At 50.7% G+C, this 19907-nt stretch overlaps 1 protein-coding gene and 1 long non-coding RNA gene across 9 annotated transcripts in view; one reads left to right on the top strand and one right to left on the bottom strand.

Moving 5' to 3' along the window:
- The window catches only part of NDRG4 (NDRG family member 4), a 105798-nt gene that overhangs the window by 40041 nt on the left and 45850 nt on the right, over window positions 1-19907 (bottom strand). For 2 of the 6 annotated variants that reach the window (XM_060132096.1, XM_060132101.1), the window contains exon 1: window positions 2064-2190. The exons of 1 other annotated variant lie outside the window; for it this stretch is intronic. Coding sequence is in view for 1 of the 5 variants with exons in the window: in XM_060132100.1 (XP_059988083.1) it covers window positions 1444-1480 (37 nt within the window). In the remaining 4 variants the exon portion in view is untranslated. Of the gene's footprint in view, window positions 1-1443; window positions 1590-2063; window positions 2191-2418; window positions 2548-19907 lie in introns of those variants that run through there. 3 more of the 6 variants (XM_060132097.1, XM_060132102.1, XM_060132100.1) reach the window with 3 other exon arrangements.
- LOC132510274 (uncharacterized) lies at window positions 1157-16746 on the top strand. 3 transcript variants are annotated; one of them, XR_009537258.1, is made up of 5 exons: window positions 1157-1629; window positions 5990-6079; window positions 15437-15483; window positions 15845-15949; window positions 16473-16746. It is a non-coding gene; the product is annotated as an uncharacterized LOC132510274 (long non-coding RNA). The 3 variants fall into 3 exon arrangements; XR_009537256.1 differs by lacking the exon at window positions 1157-1629 and adding an exon at window positions 2217-3314; XR_009537257.1 differs by lacking the exon at window positions 1157-1629 and adding an exon at window positions 2218-3314 and having other exon boundaries at window positions 15891-15949.

Here is a 19907-nt window from a genome sequence, read left to right as displayed (position 1 = left end):
GGGTGCCGGCCACACGGCTAACTGGGCTCAGATCTCCTGCTTCTGAGCACCTGGCCGGTGTTTCTAGCGCTCCAGGAACAGCGCCCACCTTCTCTTCCCTCTGAGCTTGGCATGAGCTAAGGAGTGGCCACTGTTACTTGAACACGTACTCACAGCCCGAAACTTCACCCAACCCCCAGCCCACCCCATCCCACACACTCCAGGCCCTCCGGCCTCTGCTTCACGTCACATCACTCCCAGTTCAAGCCTCTCTCACATCCCAGGGCCTCTGCGTATGCTGGTCCGTCCATCCTTCAGCCTGTAATGCCACCTCCCACTCGGTTAATAGAAGTTCTGTCGTTTAGGGTCCAGTTCAAACGCTGCCACGTGCTCAAACCTATCTGCTCTCCTCCTGCCCCCCCCTCAGACTCCAACCTGTTTCCTGAGTGTGTCCTCACACTGTTGCCCCCTTCCCTTTCTTGTAACAGGGCTCCTGTGCTGTCCCCTTGCACTAGATGGTAAGGTCCTCCAAGTCAGGGATCAAACCTCCCAGGCGCCAGGGCACGATTTCTGGAATCCACATGTCCATCCAGTACACATTGATCGAGCACTTCTACAGCCCAGGACCTGCTGGGATCTGGACTTCCCAACTGTTTCCCTTTCTTAGCCCCATCCTCCGGTCTAGGTCTCTCCCCACCTCTCCCTTGGGGAGACCACAGAAGCCACCTGTACTGTTTGCCCTTCATGCCTGGGAGAGCGTCTCCACCCTTCAGACCCCTGGCCCCTGTCCCGCCTACTCTTCTGGGCAGACCCAGTGTCCTCTGTTATCTCCAGCCACAGCACCCAGGATATGGTTTCCAGTGGGGTGTCTGGCCATTTCTTCACAGGGGCCCCAAGGCTGAAGTTCCCCAGTCACCAGGGCCCAATCCGGCTTCCCACTTTCCTGGCCACTTGGCCTCTACTCCGAGCAAGTAACTTCTCCTCCCAGGGAGAGGTGCTCAGATTCTCACGGGGAGCAGGAACTCAGAGGCCCACGGCAGAGGTCCTTTTGGGAGCCCAGGAAGCTCCTTTCTTGGGGGGACTGAGTGACACTGATTGAAGGGCAGGGGCTCTAAGCTCTCTTTCCCTTTTTGGGGACCTAGAGCTTGACTAGTCGGAGACTCCAGGGGGCCAGTCCTCGAACGCGCGCCCCTGCGGCAAGCGCTCTACCCACCCAAACGCCGGGCCCCTCAGAGAGCAAAGCCGAGCAGGGCACCGCCCCAAGTCCTCTCCCGGGGCCAGGCTCCGCACAGGAACCCGCAGCGCACAAGCTAGGACTTAGCTGGTATCTGCACCCCCTCCTCCTGCTCGAACCCGAGCCACCCCAAACCCGCGGCCACAGCCACCAAGCCCCGCTCCAACTCGGCAAGTAGCGGGCAGCAAGGGCCGCGCAGAGGGGCAGCGGCGGGGAGGGGCCGGCGGTACCTGTCAGCAGCTCTATCTTGTGTCCCAGCACCTTCATGTCTGCGCCCCGCGCTCAGCCGAGCAGGGGAGAGGAGCGCGGGAGGCGAGGAGGGAAACAGCAGGAGAGTGAGAAGTGAAGCAGGAAGAGCAGCCGGGAGCCGGGAGAGCTCTCGCCGCCCCCCACGTCGCGCTCCCCCCTCCAAACAGGTTTAAAAAAATCCACCAATTGCACGGCCGCGCACCCCTCAAAGGCGCCCGCCGCCACCTGGTCCGGGTGAACTCCGGGAGGCTGAGAGAGCGCGCGGGGTGGGTGCGGATGACACTCTGGGAGGCGGCGGGAGTGGGCCCCTGTGCCGCCGCCCGAACAAAGAGGCCCGGCCGCCCCCGATGTCGCGATCAGGGAGGCGCGGGCGGCCGCGGGGCCGTGGCCCTGGGGGTCCGCGCCTCTGGCCGGGAAGGCGAGGAGGAAGAGCCCGAGCGGGGCGGAGTGGGCTGAGGGGGGGGGTGCCGCCCTCGTAGGCGAAGTGTGGCCCGGCGACAAGGCGGCCCGCTCGCGGGGGCTGCGCAGGGGCGGGGGGCCGGCCGCGGCCGCAGTGGCTGGGGAATGGAGGGAGATGGGTCTCGGGGCGCCGCCGACTCACCTAGGGTGAGGCGAGCAAGACAGACGCGCAGGCGGGGAGCCGGGCCTCTGCGCTGCTGCAGCCAACGCGCGGGTGCAGGTGCAGGCAGCGCCCGGCCCCTCTGCAGAGCCGCCGCTGCTGGGGGCGGGGGCCGGGCCGGGGGTGGTGCGCCGCGGGGGGCGTGCCCACGAGGGCGCGGGGAGCGTGGGCGCTGGGCCCGGGTGCTGGGCCGGGCCTGGGGTCTGGACCCGGGAGGCGGTTCTGCGCGCTCGGCTTCCGCCTCCCGCTGCGGCTGGAGTGCCCAGTGGGCTGGCGAGCTAGACCCCCGGACACCCGAACCTAGCGGAGATCCCGGGTCGATCGGCCTGCTCCTCACCTCCTGCAGGCGCCCGGAGGAAGGGTCCCCCGCTGCTAGGAGTGCGCCGGGGGCGGTGGGAGGCCCCGCCCGCGCCGCCAGTCCCCTGGTAGCCGCGTGGCGTCGGGCTCCCGCGGGAGGGAGCGGTCTCTGCCCCAGTCTTTGTTTAGATTCCCCAGGAGCCTGGAGGAGACAGCACCCCCTCCCCCGTCCCTGTCGCCGGCTGGGAGCTGCTGGGGAAAAGCCCTTGGGGGTTGGGAAGAGCCAGGCGCTGAGGGGGATTTGGGTCGTCGTCCCCCGTTTTCAGAGCCCTAGGGTTTCCTTGGGGAACTCATGCGGGAGTGATTCCAGCCAGAGGTGTTCTGGGCCCTTGCCCCGCCCCCCCCCCGAATGTGGCGAGGTCCCTGCTCTCCCCCATTCACCCTCCATTATCTGAGCGAGCAGGAAAGGGAACTGGGGACCCCTTTTGTGCTCAGGCTCACTCTGGTCAGGCCCAGTGACGTTGCTCTCACACCTGTTACCCCAAAAGAGGGAACACCAAAGTCCTTGGATGGAGTCCTACTGTAGGGTGAATGGAAATGTGATGACCTGAAAAAATTTACTTGGGCAAGACAGCTCAAGAGGAGGGCTCCTGGAGACAGGGGTTCTATTCAGGCTCTGCCACTGACCTTGGGCGGGGCTCTGCCCCTCCCGATTCCGGCCTTTCCGGTGCAGAGTGACTGTGTTGGACCAGGTCATCTGGGAGGTCCGGGATGGTGCGGGCTGAGACGTCAAAGGATCCTTCAGTGCGTCTCCCCCTTCCCTGAACCTTTAACTGGGCTGGTTTGTAATGAGGTCCCAGCTTTCCCTCGGCTCCAGGCTTCCGTGAAAGCTACTATGACTTTGAATTAACCGACTGTGCAACGTTTAGGAAGCTGGTAAGATTTGGTGGCCCCAGATGGGGTGCGCATTCCTGCTTGGGGTGCAGTATATAAACTGCACAGAAGGCAGCAAGCTTGGGTCCTCCTTACAACTCTGGGGCTCACCTTGGGGAAATTCTTGCCTCTCAGTTTCCTCCTTTGTAGAGGGATGATGAGGGGAGGTGGTGACAGAGTAAACCTCTACATCCAAAACATCCAGGAAACTGGTTCTACATATACAAGCCTGGAACCGGTCCTTAAGAGTACAGGCTGGTTCTATAATTTCCCGCCTGTGTGACTTATTCTCTCTGAGGCTTCATGTTATACTCTGTAAAACTGGGATAATGCTGACCTCAGAGGGCTCCTAAGAATTAAATGATGGCATAAAATGCTTAGCATAGTGCCAGACACATGGATGAAGTGCTCAATAAATAGTCCTTGTGATTACTGAGGATAAAACTGTTATTATTGCATTATAGATTCTTTCAGGCTTTTCTGAATTCTATCCTTTCCAATAATTTCAGGCCTGATTATTGAATAAAACTGTTGATGTTCTAGTAACGTAATTCATGAGGCCTAGCCTGTTCTGAATTGGAATACAGGCCCCAGGAGGATGTAAAAGGCTGCCTAATAAGAGCTTTGACACTGTGACACATCTGCACACAGACAGATCTGTGTGTGGAATGGTGTCTGCCATAGACTTGAACTAATGCAGACAAATCCATCTGGTTTAGATAATTCATGAATCCCAAGTGGGTATTTGTGTGTGGGGGGTTAGGTTGAGGATTTAAACCCCTAAAAAATAAAGCTTTAATAGATGATGAAGCAATGTGATTCTGAGAACACTACCAGGGAGCACTCCTACCAGGGAGCTATTGCATCAAGAAAAGGTGCTTAGGGGACTTCCCTGGTGGCGCAGTGGTTAAGAATCCGCCTGCCAATGCAGGGGACACGGGTTCGAGCCCTGGTCTGGGAATATCCCACATGCCGCGGAGCAACTAAGCCCATGTGCCACAACTACTGAAGCCCTTGTGCCTACAGCCCGTGCTCCGCAACAAGAGAAGCCACCACAATGAGAAGCCCTCGCACCGCAACGAAGAGTAGGCCCCGCTCACTGCAACTAGAGAAAGCCCGCCTGCAGTAACAAGACCCGACATGGCCATAAATAAATAAATAAATAAATAAATTTATTTTTTAAAAAAAGGTGCTTAGGACTTTCCTGGTGACGCAGTGGTTAAGAATCTGCCTGCCAATGCAGGGGACACGGGTTTGATCCCTGGCCCGGGAAGATCCCACATGCTGTGGAGCAACTAAGCCTGTGCGCCACAACTACTCAGCCTGCACTCTAGAGCCCGCGTGCCACAACTACTGAAGCCCGCACGCCTAGAGCCCATGCTCCACAACAAGAGAAGCCACCGCAATGACAAGCCCACGCACCGCAACGAAGAGTAGCCCCTGCTCGCCACAACTAGAGAAAGCCTGCATGCAGCAACGAAGACCCAACACAGCCAAAAATAAATAAATTTATTTAAAAAAAAAAAAAGAAAGAAAAGGTGCTCATGGGATAGGCAGGGAGGGAGGCCCTGACCCCTTCTGGAGGAGTCAGTCATGCTGGGCAGAAGAGTCCCAGCTGAGTGAGCAGAAGCACAAGCAGAAGCACAAGCAGCTCTTCCTTCTGCTCCGGGGCTCTTCTTCATCTCCGGGGCTCTTCTTCATCCCTTTGAGGGAGGCAGGGTGTTTGGGGGCAGGCTGGGTGGCAGGGTTTTTAACAGAGGAAAGCCAAGCGTGGCAGATGGCCAAGCTGTTGGCTGGGACGGGGGGGGGGGGGGGCTCCAAGTCACATCCCTCAAGCCTTGCTCCTCATTACCTGAAAGATACTGCTAAAGTTGTGGCCCTCTCTGGACTTCCCTTTTCCCATTTGTAAACCAGGGAGGAGACTGGCCTGTACCTCAGCTAGAGACGAGACCCAGCCTGTCTGAACATCTCTTTGGGCCTTCATTTCCCCATCCGGAAACTCAGGCTACCGAATCAGTCTGGGTGACTGCAGGAAATAGAAACCTACTGCCTGATTTAAGCAAAACAGGGCTTTGTTAAAAGGATGACGGGAAGCCCTCAGGACCTCAGGAGCCAGGCCCAACCCTGTAGCATTGGTCTGGGGTCAAAACCACTGCTGCCATCCCCGGGAACAGATGCTGCAGCCAGCACTGCCCCTGGGCAGGGACACGGGGTGCTGGCATCAGGACCATGGCTGCCTCTGAAGCCAGAGGGGCTGCCGCTGCCACTGCCACACTGTCACCAGAACGGACTTGGTATGGTCTCGGCTTGTTCGTGTCACCAGTTTCTAATTCACAGTCAGGAATGTGATGTCTGATTGGAGATGCCTGTAAAAGGTACTCTGTCAAAGCTTCCAGGGAAGCTGGGAAAAATGTGTTTTCAGTTCCTCTAGTAGGAGGTGGACTCTGCCTCATAGGAAGGGCATGTCAGATGCTGATGGCCAAAAGAGTGGCCAGTGCCCACTTCAGATAATAATGGACTTGTTGTGAAACTGCTGTGAGATGACACACATGGGCACTTAACTCGGAGCCTGGCATGGAGGAAACACACCATCCCGGGTCACTGAGAGTCATATCACACTGCAAGTCTACAGTGTCAAGTGATAATATTCCTACATCCTTTACTCTTTGATTTTTCAGCAGGTGAAAGACAAAAGGACCTTGAGAAAAGTATGGCTTGCTGCCCTTCCAGATGCAGAGGCAGCTCCGGTCCCTTTGCCAGGAGGACAGGTGACTGGGTTTTTCCACTGTGGTGATGAATTGGGCTGAGTCACCGTTCCTCTCCAGTCCCCTTGTGACCGTGACTGGGAGCAAGTGAAAAGAAGCAGCAGGTGGGGTCAGGGGTGCAGGGGAGCCTGGGGCCATCGAATCTCCCTCTGTTAGCAGGGGGAGGTTGAGCAGGAACTGTCCCCCTGTCCCCACTAACACTCCCCTCACTAATGATGAGTAAGATGGCCTCAGGGAGAGAAGAGAGGATCCTTTCTCTTCTTTTATAGGCTTGGTTGAGTGCCTCTTTGGTGCCAAGCCCTGTGCTGAGTGCACTGGAGAACCAGAGCAGACCAGGCACTGACCTTGCCTTTCAGGTTTGTGCCCCAATGGAGGAAACCACCTCAGAGTGCCATAATCTGGGTACTGGGCGGACTCTGCTAACATGTGCAATTGAGGTTACCGTGCAGTACACGGGGGGCCTGGAGCGGTCAGCAAGGGCTTCATGGAGGTAGGGGCATCTGAGCCTGCAGAGAGGTAGAAGGTCAGCAGATGGAGATAGAAGAGAGGGTGTTTGGGGGAGAGCATCCATCCATCCATCCGTCCATCCTACAGTGGGTCAGCTAGGCCCCATGCTAAGCTCAGGGCGGCACAGAGCTGAGCATGTTGCAGCCCTGCCCTCTGACAGGAGCTCGTGCATTTAGGTGAAGGCTGGGTGTGCGTGAGCAGATGGTGAGGAAGCTGGAATGAGCAAGTAGGCAGCGGTGAGTGTCTGGTCTCAGGCTGCCTCTGGAATTTCACCAGCCACCAGATTATCTGCTCCCCGCTCCTGAGCCACCCTAGACCACGCAGTGGCTATGTTGCCACCCCCTTTCTCCCATAACATGTTAAGACCCTCCCCCTTCAGTACCTGCCCTTTGCTCTCCAGGAGACTCCAGACACCCCAATCTGTCCTCCCCGATCCAAGAGGACAGCAGAACCTCCTCCAGGTCCCTTTGAGAATGCCCTTCCACCTCCCCTGGAAGCTCTACGACACATGGAGCCCCAGTATGTGCTGAGTCCAGGCAAGGGGTAGGTCTGACAATATATTTTTAAAATTCCAATAGTCATATATGCTCAATGCAGAAAACTCAATGCAGAGGAAAAATTAAAATCACTCATAATTCCATTGCCTAAAGATAACCAGTGTTAACATGTTAACATTGGGACAGAGGGGAGGGGTATGTCCTTCAGCACTTTGTGTGTGTGTGTGTGTGTGTGTGTGTGTTTTCCCCCAAGGAATCATACTGCACATATTTTTGCCACTCAATCTTTTTTCACTTGCCAGTACATCGTGAACATTTACCCTGATAAAAACTATTCTTCCGCAGTGTAATGATAATAGCTGCACTGTACTGTGTGGATGCTTCATTATTTTCTTAGCCGATCCCATAGTGTTGGGCATTTAGGATGTTTCCAATTTTGCATTGTTGGAAACAGTGTTGCTAGCAATTTACCCCAAGATGCTGCTTTCCCACATCTCTTGGATGACCTCCTAAGGCCATTCTGCAGCCTCCCTTTGCCTGGGTGCTTGGTCTCTGACCTCCGCCAATGCCAGCCCATCCATCCTTGAAAGGAGACCTGTGTGTGGTGTCCCGATTGGCTTCGCACCTATGCAGGTTCTTGGGGGAATCTTGGAGAAGGAGTGGAGTGGTTGCCAGCCCCACCTTCCCAATTGTGCTAATTTCACTTTAAAGCCTGAGTTTTTTTGATCTTGTATGTGTAAGGTGTTACCACTGGAGGAAACTTAGTTAAGGGTACACAGGACCTCTCTCTATTATTTTGCAACTTCCTGTAAATCTATAATTATTTCACATAAAAAGCTAAAAAAAACAAACACACCCAAGGCAGTCCTGGAGGGAACTATTTGGCCCCAGATTCAGGAATTTTTTTTTTTTTTTTTCTTTTGCAGTACCGGGCCTCTCACTGCTGTGGCCTCTCCTGTTGCGGAGCACAGGCTCCAGATGCAGAGGCTCAGCGGCCATGGCTCACGGGCCCAGCCGCTCCACAGCATGTGGAATCTTCCCGGACCGGGGCACGAACCCGTGTCCCCTGCATCGGCAGGTGGACTCTCAACCACTGCGCCACCAGGGAAGCCCAGGAATGTTTTTAAGTCCACACTTTGTCACAAGGTCCAGAGCTAAGAGTTCCCTGTCTCAGTTTCCCCTGAAGGACAGGAAATGTTCCAGGGAAAGACAGCTCTCCTGGCGGGTGCTGGGTGGCCCTCCAGGCTTTCCTTGATCCTAACTCTGCTGCTGGCCCCAGTCGTGAGCCTGAGGGACCTGATCAACCCCACTTTCAGCGGGAAGGGAGGACCAAGAGGTCAGGGAGGAGGCACAGCTTTCCCTGGGCCCCAGGGAGCTCTTACGTAGACGTGAATTTGTAGAAAGCAGACGAAAAGCTAAGATTTGCTCTTTGGAGGAGAGCTAAGCCATTCTCCTTCCAAAGCGGACACACGTGTCTGGAGAAGCCTTTGTCCTGCAGTTCTGGAGAGAATGGCCCCCTTTCTACAGGGTGATTGTCCCAGCCCCACCCCAGGCCTGAGCTAAAGCCATGCCCAGAGTTGGGGTGCCATGCCCCAGACCTAGGGTGGACCCTATGGTAGGCTGCCCCGGGCACGCCTCCCTCTCTGGGGGCCGCAGTGTCCTCAGCACCACAATGACAGGATTGGGTTGAATCAGAGGTTCCAACCAAGTTTCCAGACAATAGAAACTGAGGAACCGACAGAGGACGCTGTGTTGAGGGTCCCCAAGACCACCCTCAAGCTTGATGATTTACTAGAAGGACTCATAAAACTCAGAAAAGCCATTTCCTTCATGGTTACCATTTACTGCAGCGAAAGGACACGGATCAAATCAGTAAAGAGGAAGGGTGCACGAGTGGAGTCCAGGAGACACCAGGCGCAAGCTTCCAGTGCCCCTCCCAGTGGAGTCGCACAGGGGCACAGTCAATGCTTCCAGCACTGACATGTGATAACACGAGCAGAGTACCAACCGCGGAACACTCACCTGAGCCTTGGAGTGCAGGGTTTTTACTGAGAGTCGGTCACATAGGCATGCAGCACCTGCGCAACTGACCTAAGCTACTCAGTCTCCAGGCGCCCAGAAGTCAAACTGACACAGTGTGGCCCAGGGCCTCGAGCCTCCAACACAGGCTTTCCCCAGGGGTCACACTGTAAGTGTTAACTATCTGGTCAGACCCATACAGTGTGGCCCAAGGCCTGAAACACACACAAACACTCCCGTCAGGCAGCAGGAGCACCAAGGACTAGTCCTTTCTTTGGAAAGTCCAGGATTCGAGCAATCCAAGCCTGCTGAGCTAACCCCTTGCTGCACAGATACCAATCATTTATTTTGCCACAAGCACACGCACACTGTCGTCTATTATCACCATGATTTCATACAAGAAAGGAAGTTTAGCTCCAAGAAGGTAGTCCGGACATCATGTGACAGGGGTTAGCGCTCCCCAGGAGAAAACAGGGGGCCCTACACTGTTAGCTTTGAAGATGAGGGAAGGGGCCAGGAGCCACCAGTGTACACCAGGACTCTGATATATATGCTTTTCTTGTTTGTCCACCCAGCTTTGTCCCCAGTCAAGGAACAGATAGGCTGAGAAGCTCTCTCTGGCTCCTGCGTTAGCTCTGGGCTGGGTGTCCCCGCTCTTGGGTAGGACCAGGCTTTGCTGAGGGTGGGAGGGCTCAGTCTGGGACCCTCCTTAAGTGTCCAAGCCAGTTTGTCCTTTGTTTTCTTGCGCCTTGCTGCTGTTGCAGCTTATCCTGGGAAAGAGACAAGCCTGTTCTTTTTAACAAATGCCCTGGCCCTTACCTCAGGCTCCAGGCACCCCTAGTTCAAACTCTAGGGTAGACCAGATGTTCTTCTAAGGTCCCACTTCATCCCATTTCCTCATGGTCCAGCCTCTATGCATGGAGCTAAGCCATCAAAGGCCTGGGCTGTTGGCCTGAGCGGGCCTTGAGATGGGGAGTCAGAACAGCCTCGGGTTTCACCATCTACTACCTGGGTGACCTGGGATAAGTTTCACACACTTGCAGAATTTCCTCCTCTCTCCAACAGGTCTAATTATATAGCTGTGAGGAGTTAGTGAGTTGCTAACTGAAGAGCCCTCAGCTCAGGGCCCAGCACCTAGTTGGGGGCCATTGATGAGTGGCTGTTAGGACAATGAATTTTGTGGTTCCAGGTACAGAGTGTGGAGGCAGGTGGGATCCTCGTGATGAGTACAGTGGGCGCAGTACTGCCTTGGAGCTGGGTGTTTAGAAGCCAGGAGGTCTTTCTGGCCTCTGGACTTTGGGAGTGGGAGCACAACTCATGTACACAGCAGGAAGAGACCTGGTGGGCTATTGGGTATCATGAGGATCGAGAGGCCTGTTCACCACAGGGCCTTTGCACGTGCATTCTTTCTGCCCAGGGACCCCTTCCCTCCACTTCCTACACTTCCCTGGGCTAATCCTGCTCATCCCTGGGGGTGTCAATTTAGACTTCACCTGACTCCCTGATTCCCTGACTGCCTTCCTCTGTGCTTCCATCATACCACATTCTCAATAATAATACCAATAATAATAGTCTACCATTTAAGAAACCCTTACTATATGCCAGGCATAGTGCTAAGAGCGTTACCTACATACGTTATCTCATTTGAATCTCCCAACATTTGGAGAGAGAGCTATAGTTATATTTTTCTGATTTTACAGATGAAGAAACAGGTTCAGAGAAGTGAAGTAACTGGCTCAGCTGTACAGTGGTTGTCTGTGTGCCGGTCCATCTCCGCCCTGGACTATGAGCTTCCTGAGAGCAGGGACTGTGTCTTGTTGGCTGTTAAGCCTCAGCATCCAGCACTGGGCCTGGTCCTTAGGATGAGCTCAGTAGGTGGGAGCCCTCCACCAGTATCTGTTGAGTAAATGAGTGAGTGAGTGAGTGATTGCAAAGTACCAATGCAGCACTTGGCTCACCGTGAATGATTTGTGGTCACATACGTCAGTGTCCTCGTCCCTGGAACCCGTGGATATGTTACATTACTGGGCACAGGGGAATGAAGGCTGCAGATGAAGTGAAGTTGCTTATCAGCTGACTTGAAAGGAAGGAGATGATCCTGGATTATCTGGGTGGGCCCGATGTAATCACATGGATCCTTCAAAGTGGGAGAGGGAGGCAGGAGAGAACCAGAGAGACGGCAGCATGAGGACTTGGCTTGGTGGCATTGCTAGCTTTGAAGATGGAGGAAAAGGCCGTATGCCAGGGAAAGCAGATGGTCTCTAGAGGCTGGAAAAAGCAAGGAAATGGATTCTCCTCTAGAACCTCCAAAAGGAATGCAGCCCTGCCAACATCCTGATTTTAGCCCAGGGAGACCCATTCCAGACTCTGGGCCTCCAGATCTATAAGAAAATGTATTTGCATTGTTTTAAGCCACTAATGTGGTAATTTTTCACATCAGCAATAAAAACTAGTACGGTGCCCAATGCCTGACGCTGAGGATCACACCTAGGTCACTTATTAAACGATTGTTGAGCCGAATTAGATTATGACTGTATGTACCCCACTTACTATCAGGAAAGACATACGAGAAAAAAGTATTTCTGCATATTCTGGATTTACTACATCAGAGGCCTAATCGGGAGGTCTCAAGTCTCAGGATGGGTTAGAGTTTGATCCTAGCCATTGGCTTGGCAGGCTGGGCTGAGTGGGGTCACAGAGAATGACATGAGGGGCCTTCTAGGGAAAGGGAGCCCCAGGGTGTGAGTGAGCAGTGCTGCTGGGCAGGTTGAGTCAGCATCCTGGACTGTCCATGGCCTCAGGCCTGAGGATGCCATCTTTGGGTGAACGCCTGCTGCTTCCATAAGCAGAAGGGACACCATGCACTGAGTCTGTACCTCTGCTGGCAGGTCCTAACAGCTGTGAGTCGGCTCAGGCTGCTATAACAAAATACCATAACTGGGTGGCTTATAAACAGTTCTAGAGGCTGGAAGTCTGAGATCAGGGTGCCAGCATGGTCAGGTCCTGGGGAGGACCCTCTCCCAGGTTGCAGACAGCTGTTTTCTCACTGTGTCCTCACATGGGGCAGGAGGAGGTGGAGCAGAGCGAGCCCTCTGGGATCCTTTTATAAGGGCACTAATCCCACTTCTCAACACCCCACCCTCATAACCTAATCACCTCTCAAAGGCCCCCAACTCCAAATACCATCACATTGGCGGGGGGGCATTAGGATTTCAATATATGAATTTGGGGGACACAAACATTCCGTCCATAACAAGCCCTACTGTGTAAGTACCATGATGATACCAATCCACCAGAGGAGAGAACAGCCAGCTCTTGTGTCTTTCTCCACTGTGCTGGGCACTGTACCAATCATCCTTAACTGGTTCGGCCCTCATAATGATTCCATGTGATGGGTGCCATCGTTATTCCCATTTTACAGATTAGGAAACTGAGGTCTAGAAAGGTAAAGTTACTGCCAGTAACTGGGCCTGAACAAAGGCAGGGGGGCTCCAGGGTCTCTGTTCTTACCCACTGCGCTCTACTGCCTCTAGATGGAATAATGATTGTAAGAGCAATAAGACCACCTCACATTTGGATAAGACTTTTCTGTTCACACTCATTTGCATCCTCTTTTCTCTTGTTATCCTCACAGTGGCCAGTCATTACGATTAGTACCCCTGGCTTACATTTTGGAAAACAGCTCATGAGACGGAGGTCCCAGCCTTCCTCAATTCAAAGCAAGGGTGGGATTCCTTCCTGGGTCTCCTGGCTCCAAATCCAGTCTCTCTCTTCCACCAGCTCCTGCCTCACCCTGATGCATTATTTATGGCCCATTACTTACCTCCTGTAGGCACCCAGATGCTGCCTGCTAGAGCTGTGACCTCGCTGATCCCATGGCGAGGACCAAGGACCTCGCTCTCCTCTCTCCCCTCCCCGTGGAAGCCTCTCTGGGTCTTGGCAGGCCCCTGGGGTGTGGCACAGCCAGTCCCCCCTGCTGACTTGTGAGCACTTTCCTCTTTGCCAAGCCAGTCAACACATCCAGTGAGCTCCCGGGTTCCTGAGAAAAGCAGCGGCAGCTGCACAGTCCAAACTCACCATCCCCTTATCACAGCCCTGGCTCGAGTCACCAGTGTGTGTGCACGGGAGGATGGTGTGTGTGTGTGCATGTGTGTGCATGTGTGTCATGAGAGGAGGGCATGTGTTTATGTTATATATGGAGCAGGAGAGGGGCATGGATTTAAGAGCTCACAGTTGAACACGTTTGAGTTGCCTCTTCTGGGTCTTGTAGCCAAAAGCTAAGTCACCGTGGCAACTGGGAAGTGGTGCTTAGGTCAAGAGCTAAGGCTGGGGGGATTCCCTGGTGGTGAAGTGGTTAAGAATCCGCCTGCCAATGCAGGGGACACGGGTTCAAGCCCTGGTCCGGGAAGATCCCATATGCCGCGGAGCAACTAAGCCTGTGTGCCACAACTACTGAGCCTGCGCTCTACAGACTGCGAGCCACAACTACTGAGCCTGCGTGCCACGACTACTGAAGCCCCCGAGCCTGGAGCCTGTGCTCTGCAAGAAGAGAAGCCACGCGCAATGAAGAGTAGCCCCTGCTCGCCATAACTAGAGAAAGCCCACATGCAGCAACGAAGACCGAACGCAGCCAAAAAAATTTTTTTTTAATTTTTAATAAATTTAAAAAAAGAGCTAAGGCTGGGAGCAGGATCCCCAAGGCCCCTGGAGCCCCCAGCCTTAGAGCTGTGAGACACTGAGCAAGTTGCTTAATCTCTCTGTCCTTATTTGCCTCCTTGTTTACTTCCCTGAGTGGAGGATTAGACGAGAATTCCTGTGAAGCAACTAGCGCAGGGCCTGAGGGACAGCGAATACTGATACACACCTTTTGACCAGGCACCCTATCCTAACTTCCTCTAGGCAAGGAAGGACTAGTTTGGATCACAAACTCTTGGGAGGAAGGGCACCTGGGGACGGGGAAGGAGAAGCAGAAGCTAAAGTCTTGCAGACCCGACTGGTTGGTGTCTAGGCAGCAGCTGGGTCACCTTCAGCTCAGTTTCCATGTCTGTAAAATGGTCAATAGCTGAAGTTAATAGTTGCTTAACATCATGGCTGGCGCCATGGAATTCTGGAAGATGAGAATGAAAACTCCAGGAAATTACTTCTTGTACGTTTTCCCTTTTCCTCAGAATTTAAGGCTTTTGGTACATGTTAGCACATAAGACCAGAGGGCAGGCATTTGTTTCTCCCCCTCGATTTTAAACTCAAAACTCCCAGGTCCTGAGTGATTAGCTGAAGTTTCTCAGAATCATCTGGAGACCCTGTGACCCACACAGCCCCTAAGCCTTGACTCCGGGACCCTGGTTAGGAGGGACCAGAGGCACCAACGAATCTGTGTCTTTAATAATCTTCCTCAATGATTCCAAAGCACGTGGCCCACTGTGAGAAATTAGAGACCAATCCACCGGCTGGGGATTTTTCCAGATGCCCCTGGAAGGAGTCCTTTCAGAGTCCTGTTTCCTTGTCCTCCATCCTAGGACCCTGAGAATGGAACGAGTGGGCTTCCCCAAACCTCACCACCTCCCACTTCCTCCAGTTTAGCATTGCTGGTATCTGTAGCTTGATTAATTAATTAATTAATTCTGTAGCTTAATTAATCACCGTAACTATTCTTGGACCCAGGACAACTGACGTTTGTTCTGTGGATGCCCCTCCCTGGAAGCACAGGGGAGTGAGCAAAGCTGGATCCCAGCAAAGTCTTCCCCAGACTTGGGAGCCCAACTTGAAGAGCCTGCCCTTGAATTCCTGCCTATTGAATTGAAAAGGACACACACTGGGTAGCTGCCACGTACAGACCTTGGGCCACAGAATGAGGTGCAGGGAGCAGGCCTGACAATGCCCTGTGGACTAGAGCAGAACTGCCCCAGCCAGCATGCAGACCCCTGAGCAAGAAAAGCAAACACTTGTGGTGGTAAGCCCCTGAATTTGTGGGTGGTTTGTTACACAGCATTATTGCAGCCATAGCTGACTAGTTCACCAGGATCAATCTATTTTTTTCAGAGGCTCTTGAGGCTAACTTTGCCTGCTTTAATCTTGCTGTATGATTCCTTGCCTATAGTGAATCAGCAAGTCTGGTTCTAAGGTTCCAAGTCATTTTGGTGACGCTGGTGGTGCTTTGTCCCCTCCTACTCCAGAACTGGCTATGAACCTCTTCCATCTCATTCATCCTAGAAGCAACCACAGGAATCACCTGCAAGCATTAACTGCTGACCACAGACTGCTAATCCATCTGAAATGTTCTATATATTTGTCACCATAATCCTATGAACTAGTAACTGAGATTATCCCCATTTTATAGATGAGAAGATCAAAGCTTGGGGAAATTCACTAGCAATCTTACTGCTGGTAAGTGGTGGACAAAGACTCTAGCCCAGATCTCCAAGCCTGTGCTCTTCACGCCTCTTCCCAAGAGCTTCCTTATGTTGGTGGAAATGCCTATTTTCCTGACACAGCCCCCTCCCCAAGCCCTCTTCCACACACCCTTCTCCAGGGCCACCTTCCAGCTTCAGGTCCCACAGCCACTTCCCACTTGCAGTGAATATACTTGATCCCTGATGCCTGGAGTTAATTATTTCAAAAAGACATTTGGAAACTCAGCTCTGTGGGGTCTAATGTGTTCCTTTTTGCTAATTTAATAGTTCTGTCTTTCAAAAATGAGTGTGCTTTTGAAACATGTTCACTGGACTGTCATTTCATTACCCTCCAGAGATATCTTCCCATTGTTTTTTTCTTTGAACCCATGCTCACACCAGCCCTGTGGATCTCAGAGCCGAGACCTGTGTTTTGTGACTGGGGTGTCTGCTTCCCACAGGTAAGGCCTTGACTGTCTGTGTGCCCAGGCTCAGCAATCAGGCAGAAAGACAGTCTGAAATCATGAAAAATCTAAAGTACTGGATCATTTTTAAAAGAGTCAGCTTGGGTTCTTACTGGCGCATTCTGTTCACCAAATGCTAAAATGGTTATTTCTGGGTAGTGGATTTTAAGGAAGTTTCTAGTTTCTTCTTTCCCATCTCTTATCTGTTTTACTTTTCATTGTTTTTAATTTACAAAAGCATGTATAATTTTAATAATAAAATATAATTAAAAATAATATGCATGCAATAAGAGGAAACTGACCCTTCTGGCAAAGTGTCAAGGCAAGTCTGGCTTTTATGAATTTGTTAAATGAACTTTTATAAACTTGTCAAATGACCTTTTATGAATTTATTAAAGCCACTCTGAAAAGCAGACCTCTCTCTGAAAATGAGTAGAACTCTGTGCAAAGAGGGAAAACAAGACCCAGGCTAACAATTATGTTTGTAAAATAATTTTTGTGTTTCCGCCTGCCAATGCAGGGGACACGGGTTCAACCCCTGGTCTGGGAGGATCCCACATGCCACTGAGCAACAGGGCCTGTGCGCCACAACTACTGAGCCTGTGCTCTGGAGCCCATGAGCCACAACTACTGAGCCCACATGCCACAACTGCTGAAGCCCACACACCTAGAGCCCGTGCTCCACAACAAAAGAAGCCACCACAATGAGAGGCCTGTGCACCATAACGAAGGGAAGCCCCCGTTCGCCGCAACTAAAGAAAGCCCACGTGCGGCAATGGAGACCCAACGCAGCCCAAAATAAGTAAATAAATAAATAAATTTTTAAAAAATGGGATGGAACCTGAGTTTTTAAAACGTTAACTTTATTGTTTGTTAAATCTTAGATACTGCTCTTCTTTATCCTTGGGCATGATTTGACTTAAATTTGCAAATCGACTGAAGGGTAGATCTGTTTCTATAGGTTTTCACTTAACAGACACGAATTGAGTTTTGCCCAATGCCAGGCAGTTCTAGGTTCACAGGCTTCAGTAAGGGGCAGGGATGGATCCCCAGCCTTGAGCAGCCACTGCTCTGGGAGAAGGCAGTGGTGCCAGCACTCACACAGCTGGATAAGTGCTCTGGGAGGACACAAGGGAAGCCCAGCAAGAGGCAATTCTTTTCTCTCCCTGAGAAAAATCAAGGAAGGCTTCTCAGAGGAGGTAACTGACACATAGAAGTTACCAGGAGGAGCAGGTGACATTCCAGGAGGAGAAGGAAGACATTCCAGGCAAAGAGAAGAGGAGGTACAAACTCTCCTGGGGGTAGTGGTTGTAGAAAGGCTAGAATTGTGTTCATGAAATAGCAAGTTGCTGGCTGTGACTACAACTTAGAGTATATAATGTGTGTGTTTGTTGTATGTTGAAGAGCCTTGAATGATGGGCTAAGCAGTTTATCTGGTTGGCGATGGGGAGCTATTAAAAAGTCTTAAACAGGGAAGTGGCACGATCACATTTGCCTTTTAGAATGGCTGCTCAATGGACGTATCCAGGAAGGTCCACGTGGGCAACAGAAGCCACGTTAACCATATGAATGGAGAAAATTTAATGTAAATAATTACCTAGGTCAGAATGGCCATCATCAAAGAGTCCACACACAATAAATGCTGGAGAGGGTGTGGAGAAAAGGGGACCCTCCTACACTGCGGGTAGGAATGTACATCGGTGCCACCACTATGGAGAACAGTATGGAGGTTCCTCAAAAAAACTAAAAATAGAGTTACCATATGATCCAGCAATCCCACTCCTGGGCATATATCTGGAAAAGATGAAAACTCTAATTCAAAAAGATTCATGTACACCAATGTTCAAAGCAGCACTATTCACAATCTCCAAGACATAGAAACAACCTAAATGTCCATTGACAGATGAATGGATAAAGAAGATGTGGGGTATATATATATATATATATATATATATATACACACACACACACAATGGAATACTACTCAGCCATTAAAAAGAATGAAATATTGCCATTTGCAGCAACATGGATGGGCCTAGAGAATATCATACAAAGTGAAGTAAGTCAGACAGAGAAAGACAAATACGGTATCATTTAGATGTGGATCTAAAAAAATACAAATCAACTCACTTACAAAACAGAAACAGAGTCACAGACATAGAAAACATATTTACGGTTACCAAAGGGGAAAGGGAAGGGATAAATTAGGAGTAATAGATACACACCACTATATATAAAATAGATAAACAAGAAGGACAACTGCATAGCACATGGAACTATAGTCAATATCTTGTAATAACCTATAATGGAAAACAATCTAAAGCCATACACCTGAAAACTAATACAATACTGTAATTCAACTACAGTTTAATGAATAAAATTTTAAAAAAGAAAAAATAATTACCTAGATATATTTATCCATCTATCCATCCCTCTATCCATCCATCAATCCACCTTATTTTTTAATGTATTTCAAAGCAAATTACAGGCATCACTGCACTCCCCTAAATACTTCAGCACACTTGTCATTCATTAATGTTCAATTTTTTTGTTTTTAATCAAATTTATATACAATGAAAGGCAAAAATCCTAAGTACACATTTGCTGAATTTTGACAAATGAATACACCTGTGTAACCCAAACTACAATCAAAATATGAGACCTTACCATTACCCTAGAAAATTCCTTCATGGCCCTCCTCAGGCAATCCTTGCCTCCATCCTCCAAGAGACAACCACTGTTCTGATTTTCTTCCCACCATTTTCAGCATCATTGACATTTTGGTCCAAATAATTCTTTGTTCTTGGGGGCTGTCCTGTGCATGACTTAGCCTGTCCTAGAATTTCGTATAAATGGAATATACTCTTTTTCGTTTGGCTTTTCCTACTTAACATGTTTATGAGATTCATCCATATTACCGTGTTTTTTTTTTTTTGAGGCTTACAATGATCTTTATTTTTTAAATTTTTATTGGAGTATAGTTGATTTACAATGTTGTGTTAGCTTCAGGTGTACAGCAAAGTGAATCAGTTATACATATACATATATCCACTCTTTTTTTTCACCGATGTTAGCTTGTGTATCGTTGTTTGTTCCTTTTATTGCCAAGTAGTTGTTCCTTTTTTATTGGCAAGTAGTATTCCATTATAAACCACAGTTTGTTTATCCATTCTCCTGTTGATGGACATTGGGGCCATTTCTAGTTTTTGGTTATTATGAAAAAAAGCTGCTATGAACATTTTTTTGCAATTTTTTTTTTTTTGGTGAGCATTATGCTTTCATTTCTCCTAGCTAAAGAGCTAAGAGGACTTTCTGGGTCATTGGGTGGGTGTATAATTAGATCTATCAGATAACACTCTTCCCTCTTCCTAAGTGGGTTTGAACCATTGTACATCAATCTCCCCGGGGCAGGTACCAACCAGAATAGCCTCTACACCCCAGAGCCCGTTGAAATGATTCAAACTAGCCAATCCTAAGCCTGCTTACCTTGCATCACTGCCTCTTTCCCATAGAAACCACGGTAAAGGCTCTTCCCCACGCTTTCCTCCCGCTCCTTCTCCCTCCCTGGTGCTTCCCCGTGTGGCCCCGTGTGGCATGGCACAGTGTGACCCCTCCTCTTGGGATCTGGGAATCACAAATTATCTTTTTAATGGCAATCATCTCTTGATCTGTTGGCCTTACCATATCTGAATGATAATAAAATCTACATTTTAAAACAATGAGCAAAAAAGAGTCTATCTTTCTTTTCACTAACCTCTAACTCAACTCAGCATTTCCCTTAATTATAGCTGTAGGCAACAAACCATAGTCATCTCAGCAGTATTAGTGTCTTTGCTGCACGAGAAATCACAGGTTTTTTTATAAATTTATTTATTTTTTAAATTTTTGGCTGCACACGGGCTTTCTCTAGTTGCGGTGAGCGGGGGCTACTCTTCATTGCTGTGCGCGGGCTTTT

Source organism: Lagenorhynchus albirostris, chromosome 19, assembly GCF_949774975.1.
Source record: "Lagenorhynchus albirostris chromosome 19, mLagAlb1.1, whole genome shotgun sequence".
NCBI lineage: Eukaryota > Metazoa > Chordata > Mammalia > Artiodactyla > Delphinidae > Lagenorhynchus > Lagenorhynchus albirostris.
Note: the sequence above shows the minus strand (reverse complement) of the source record. Positions and strands in the feature narration are given on the sequence as shown.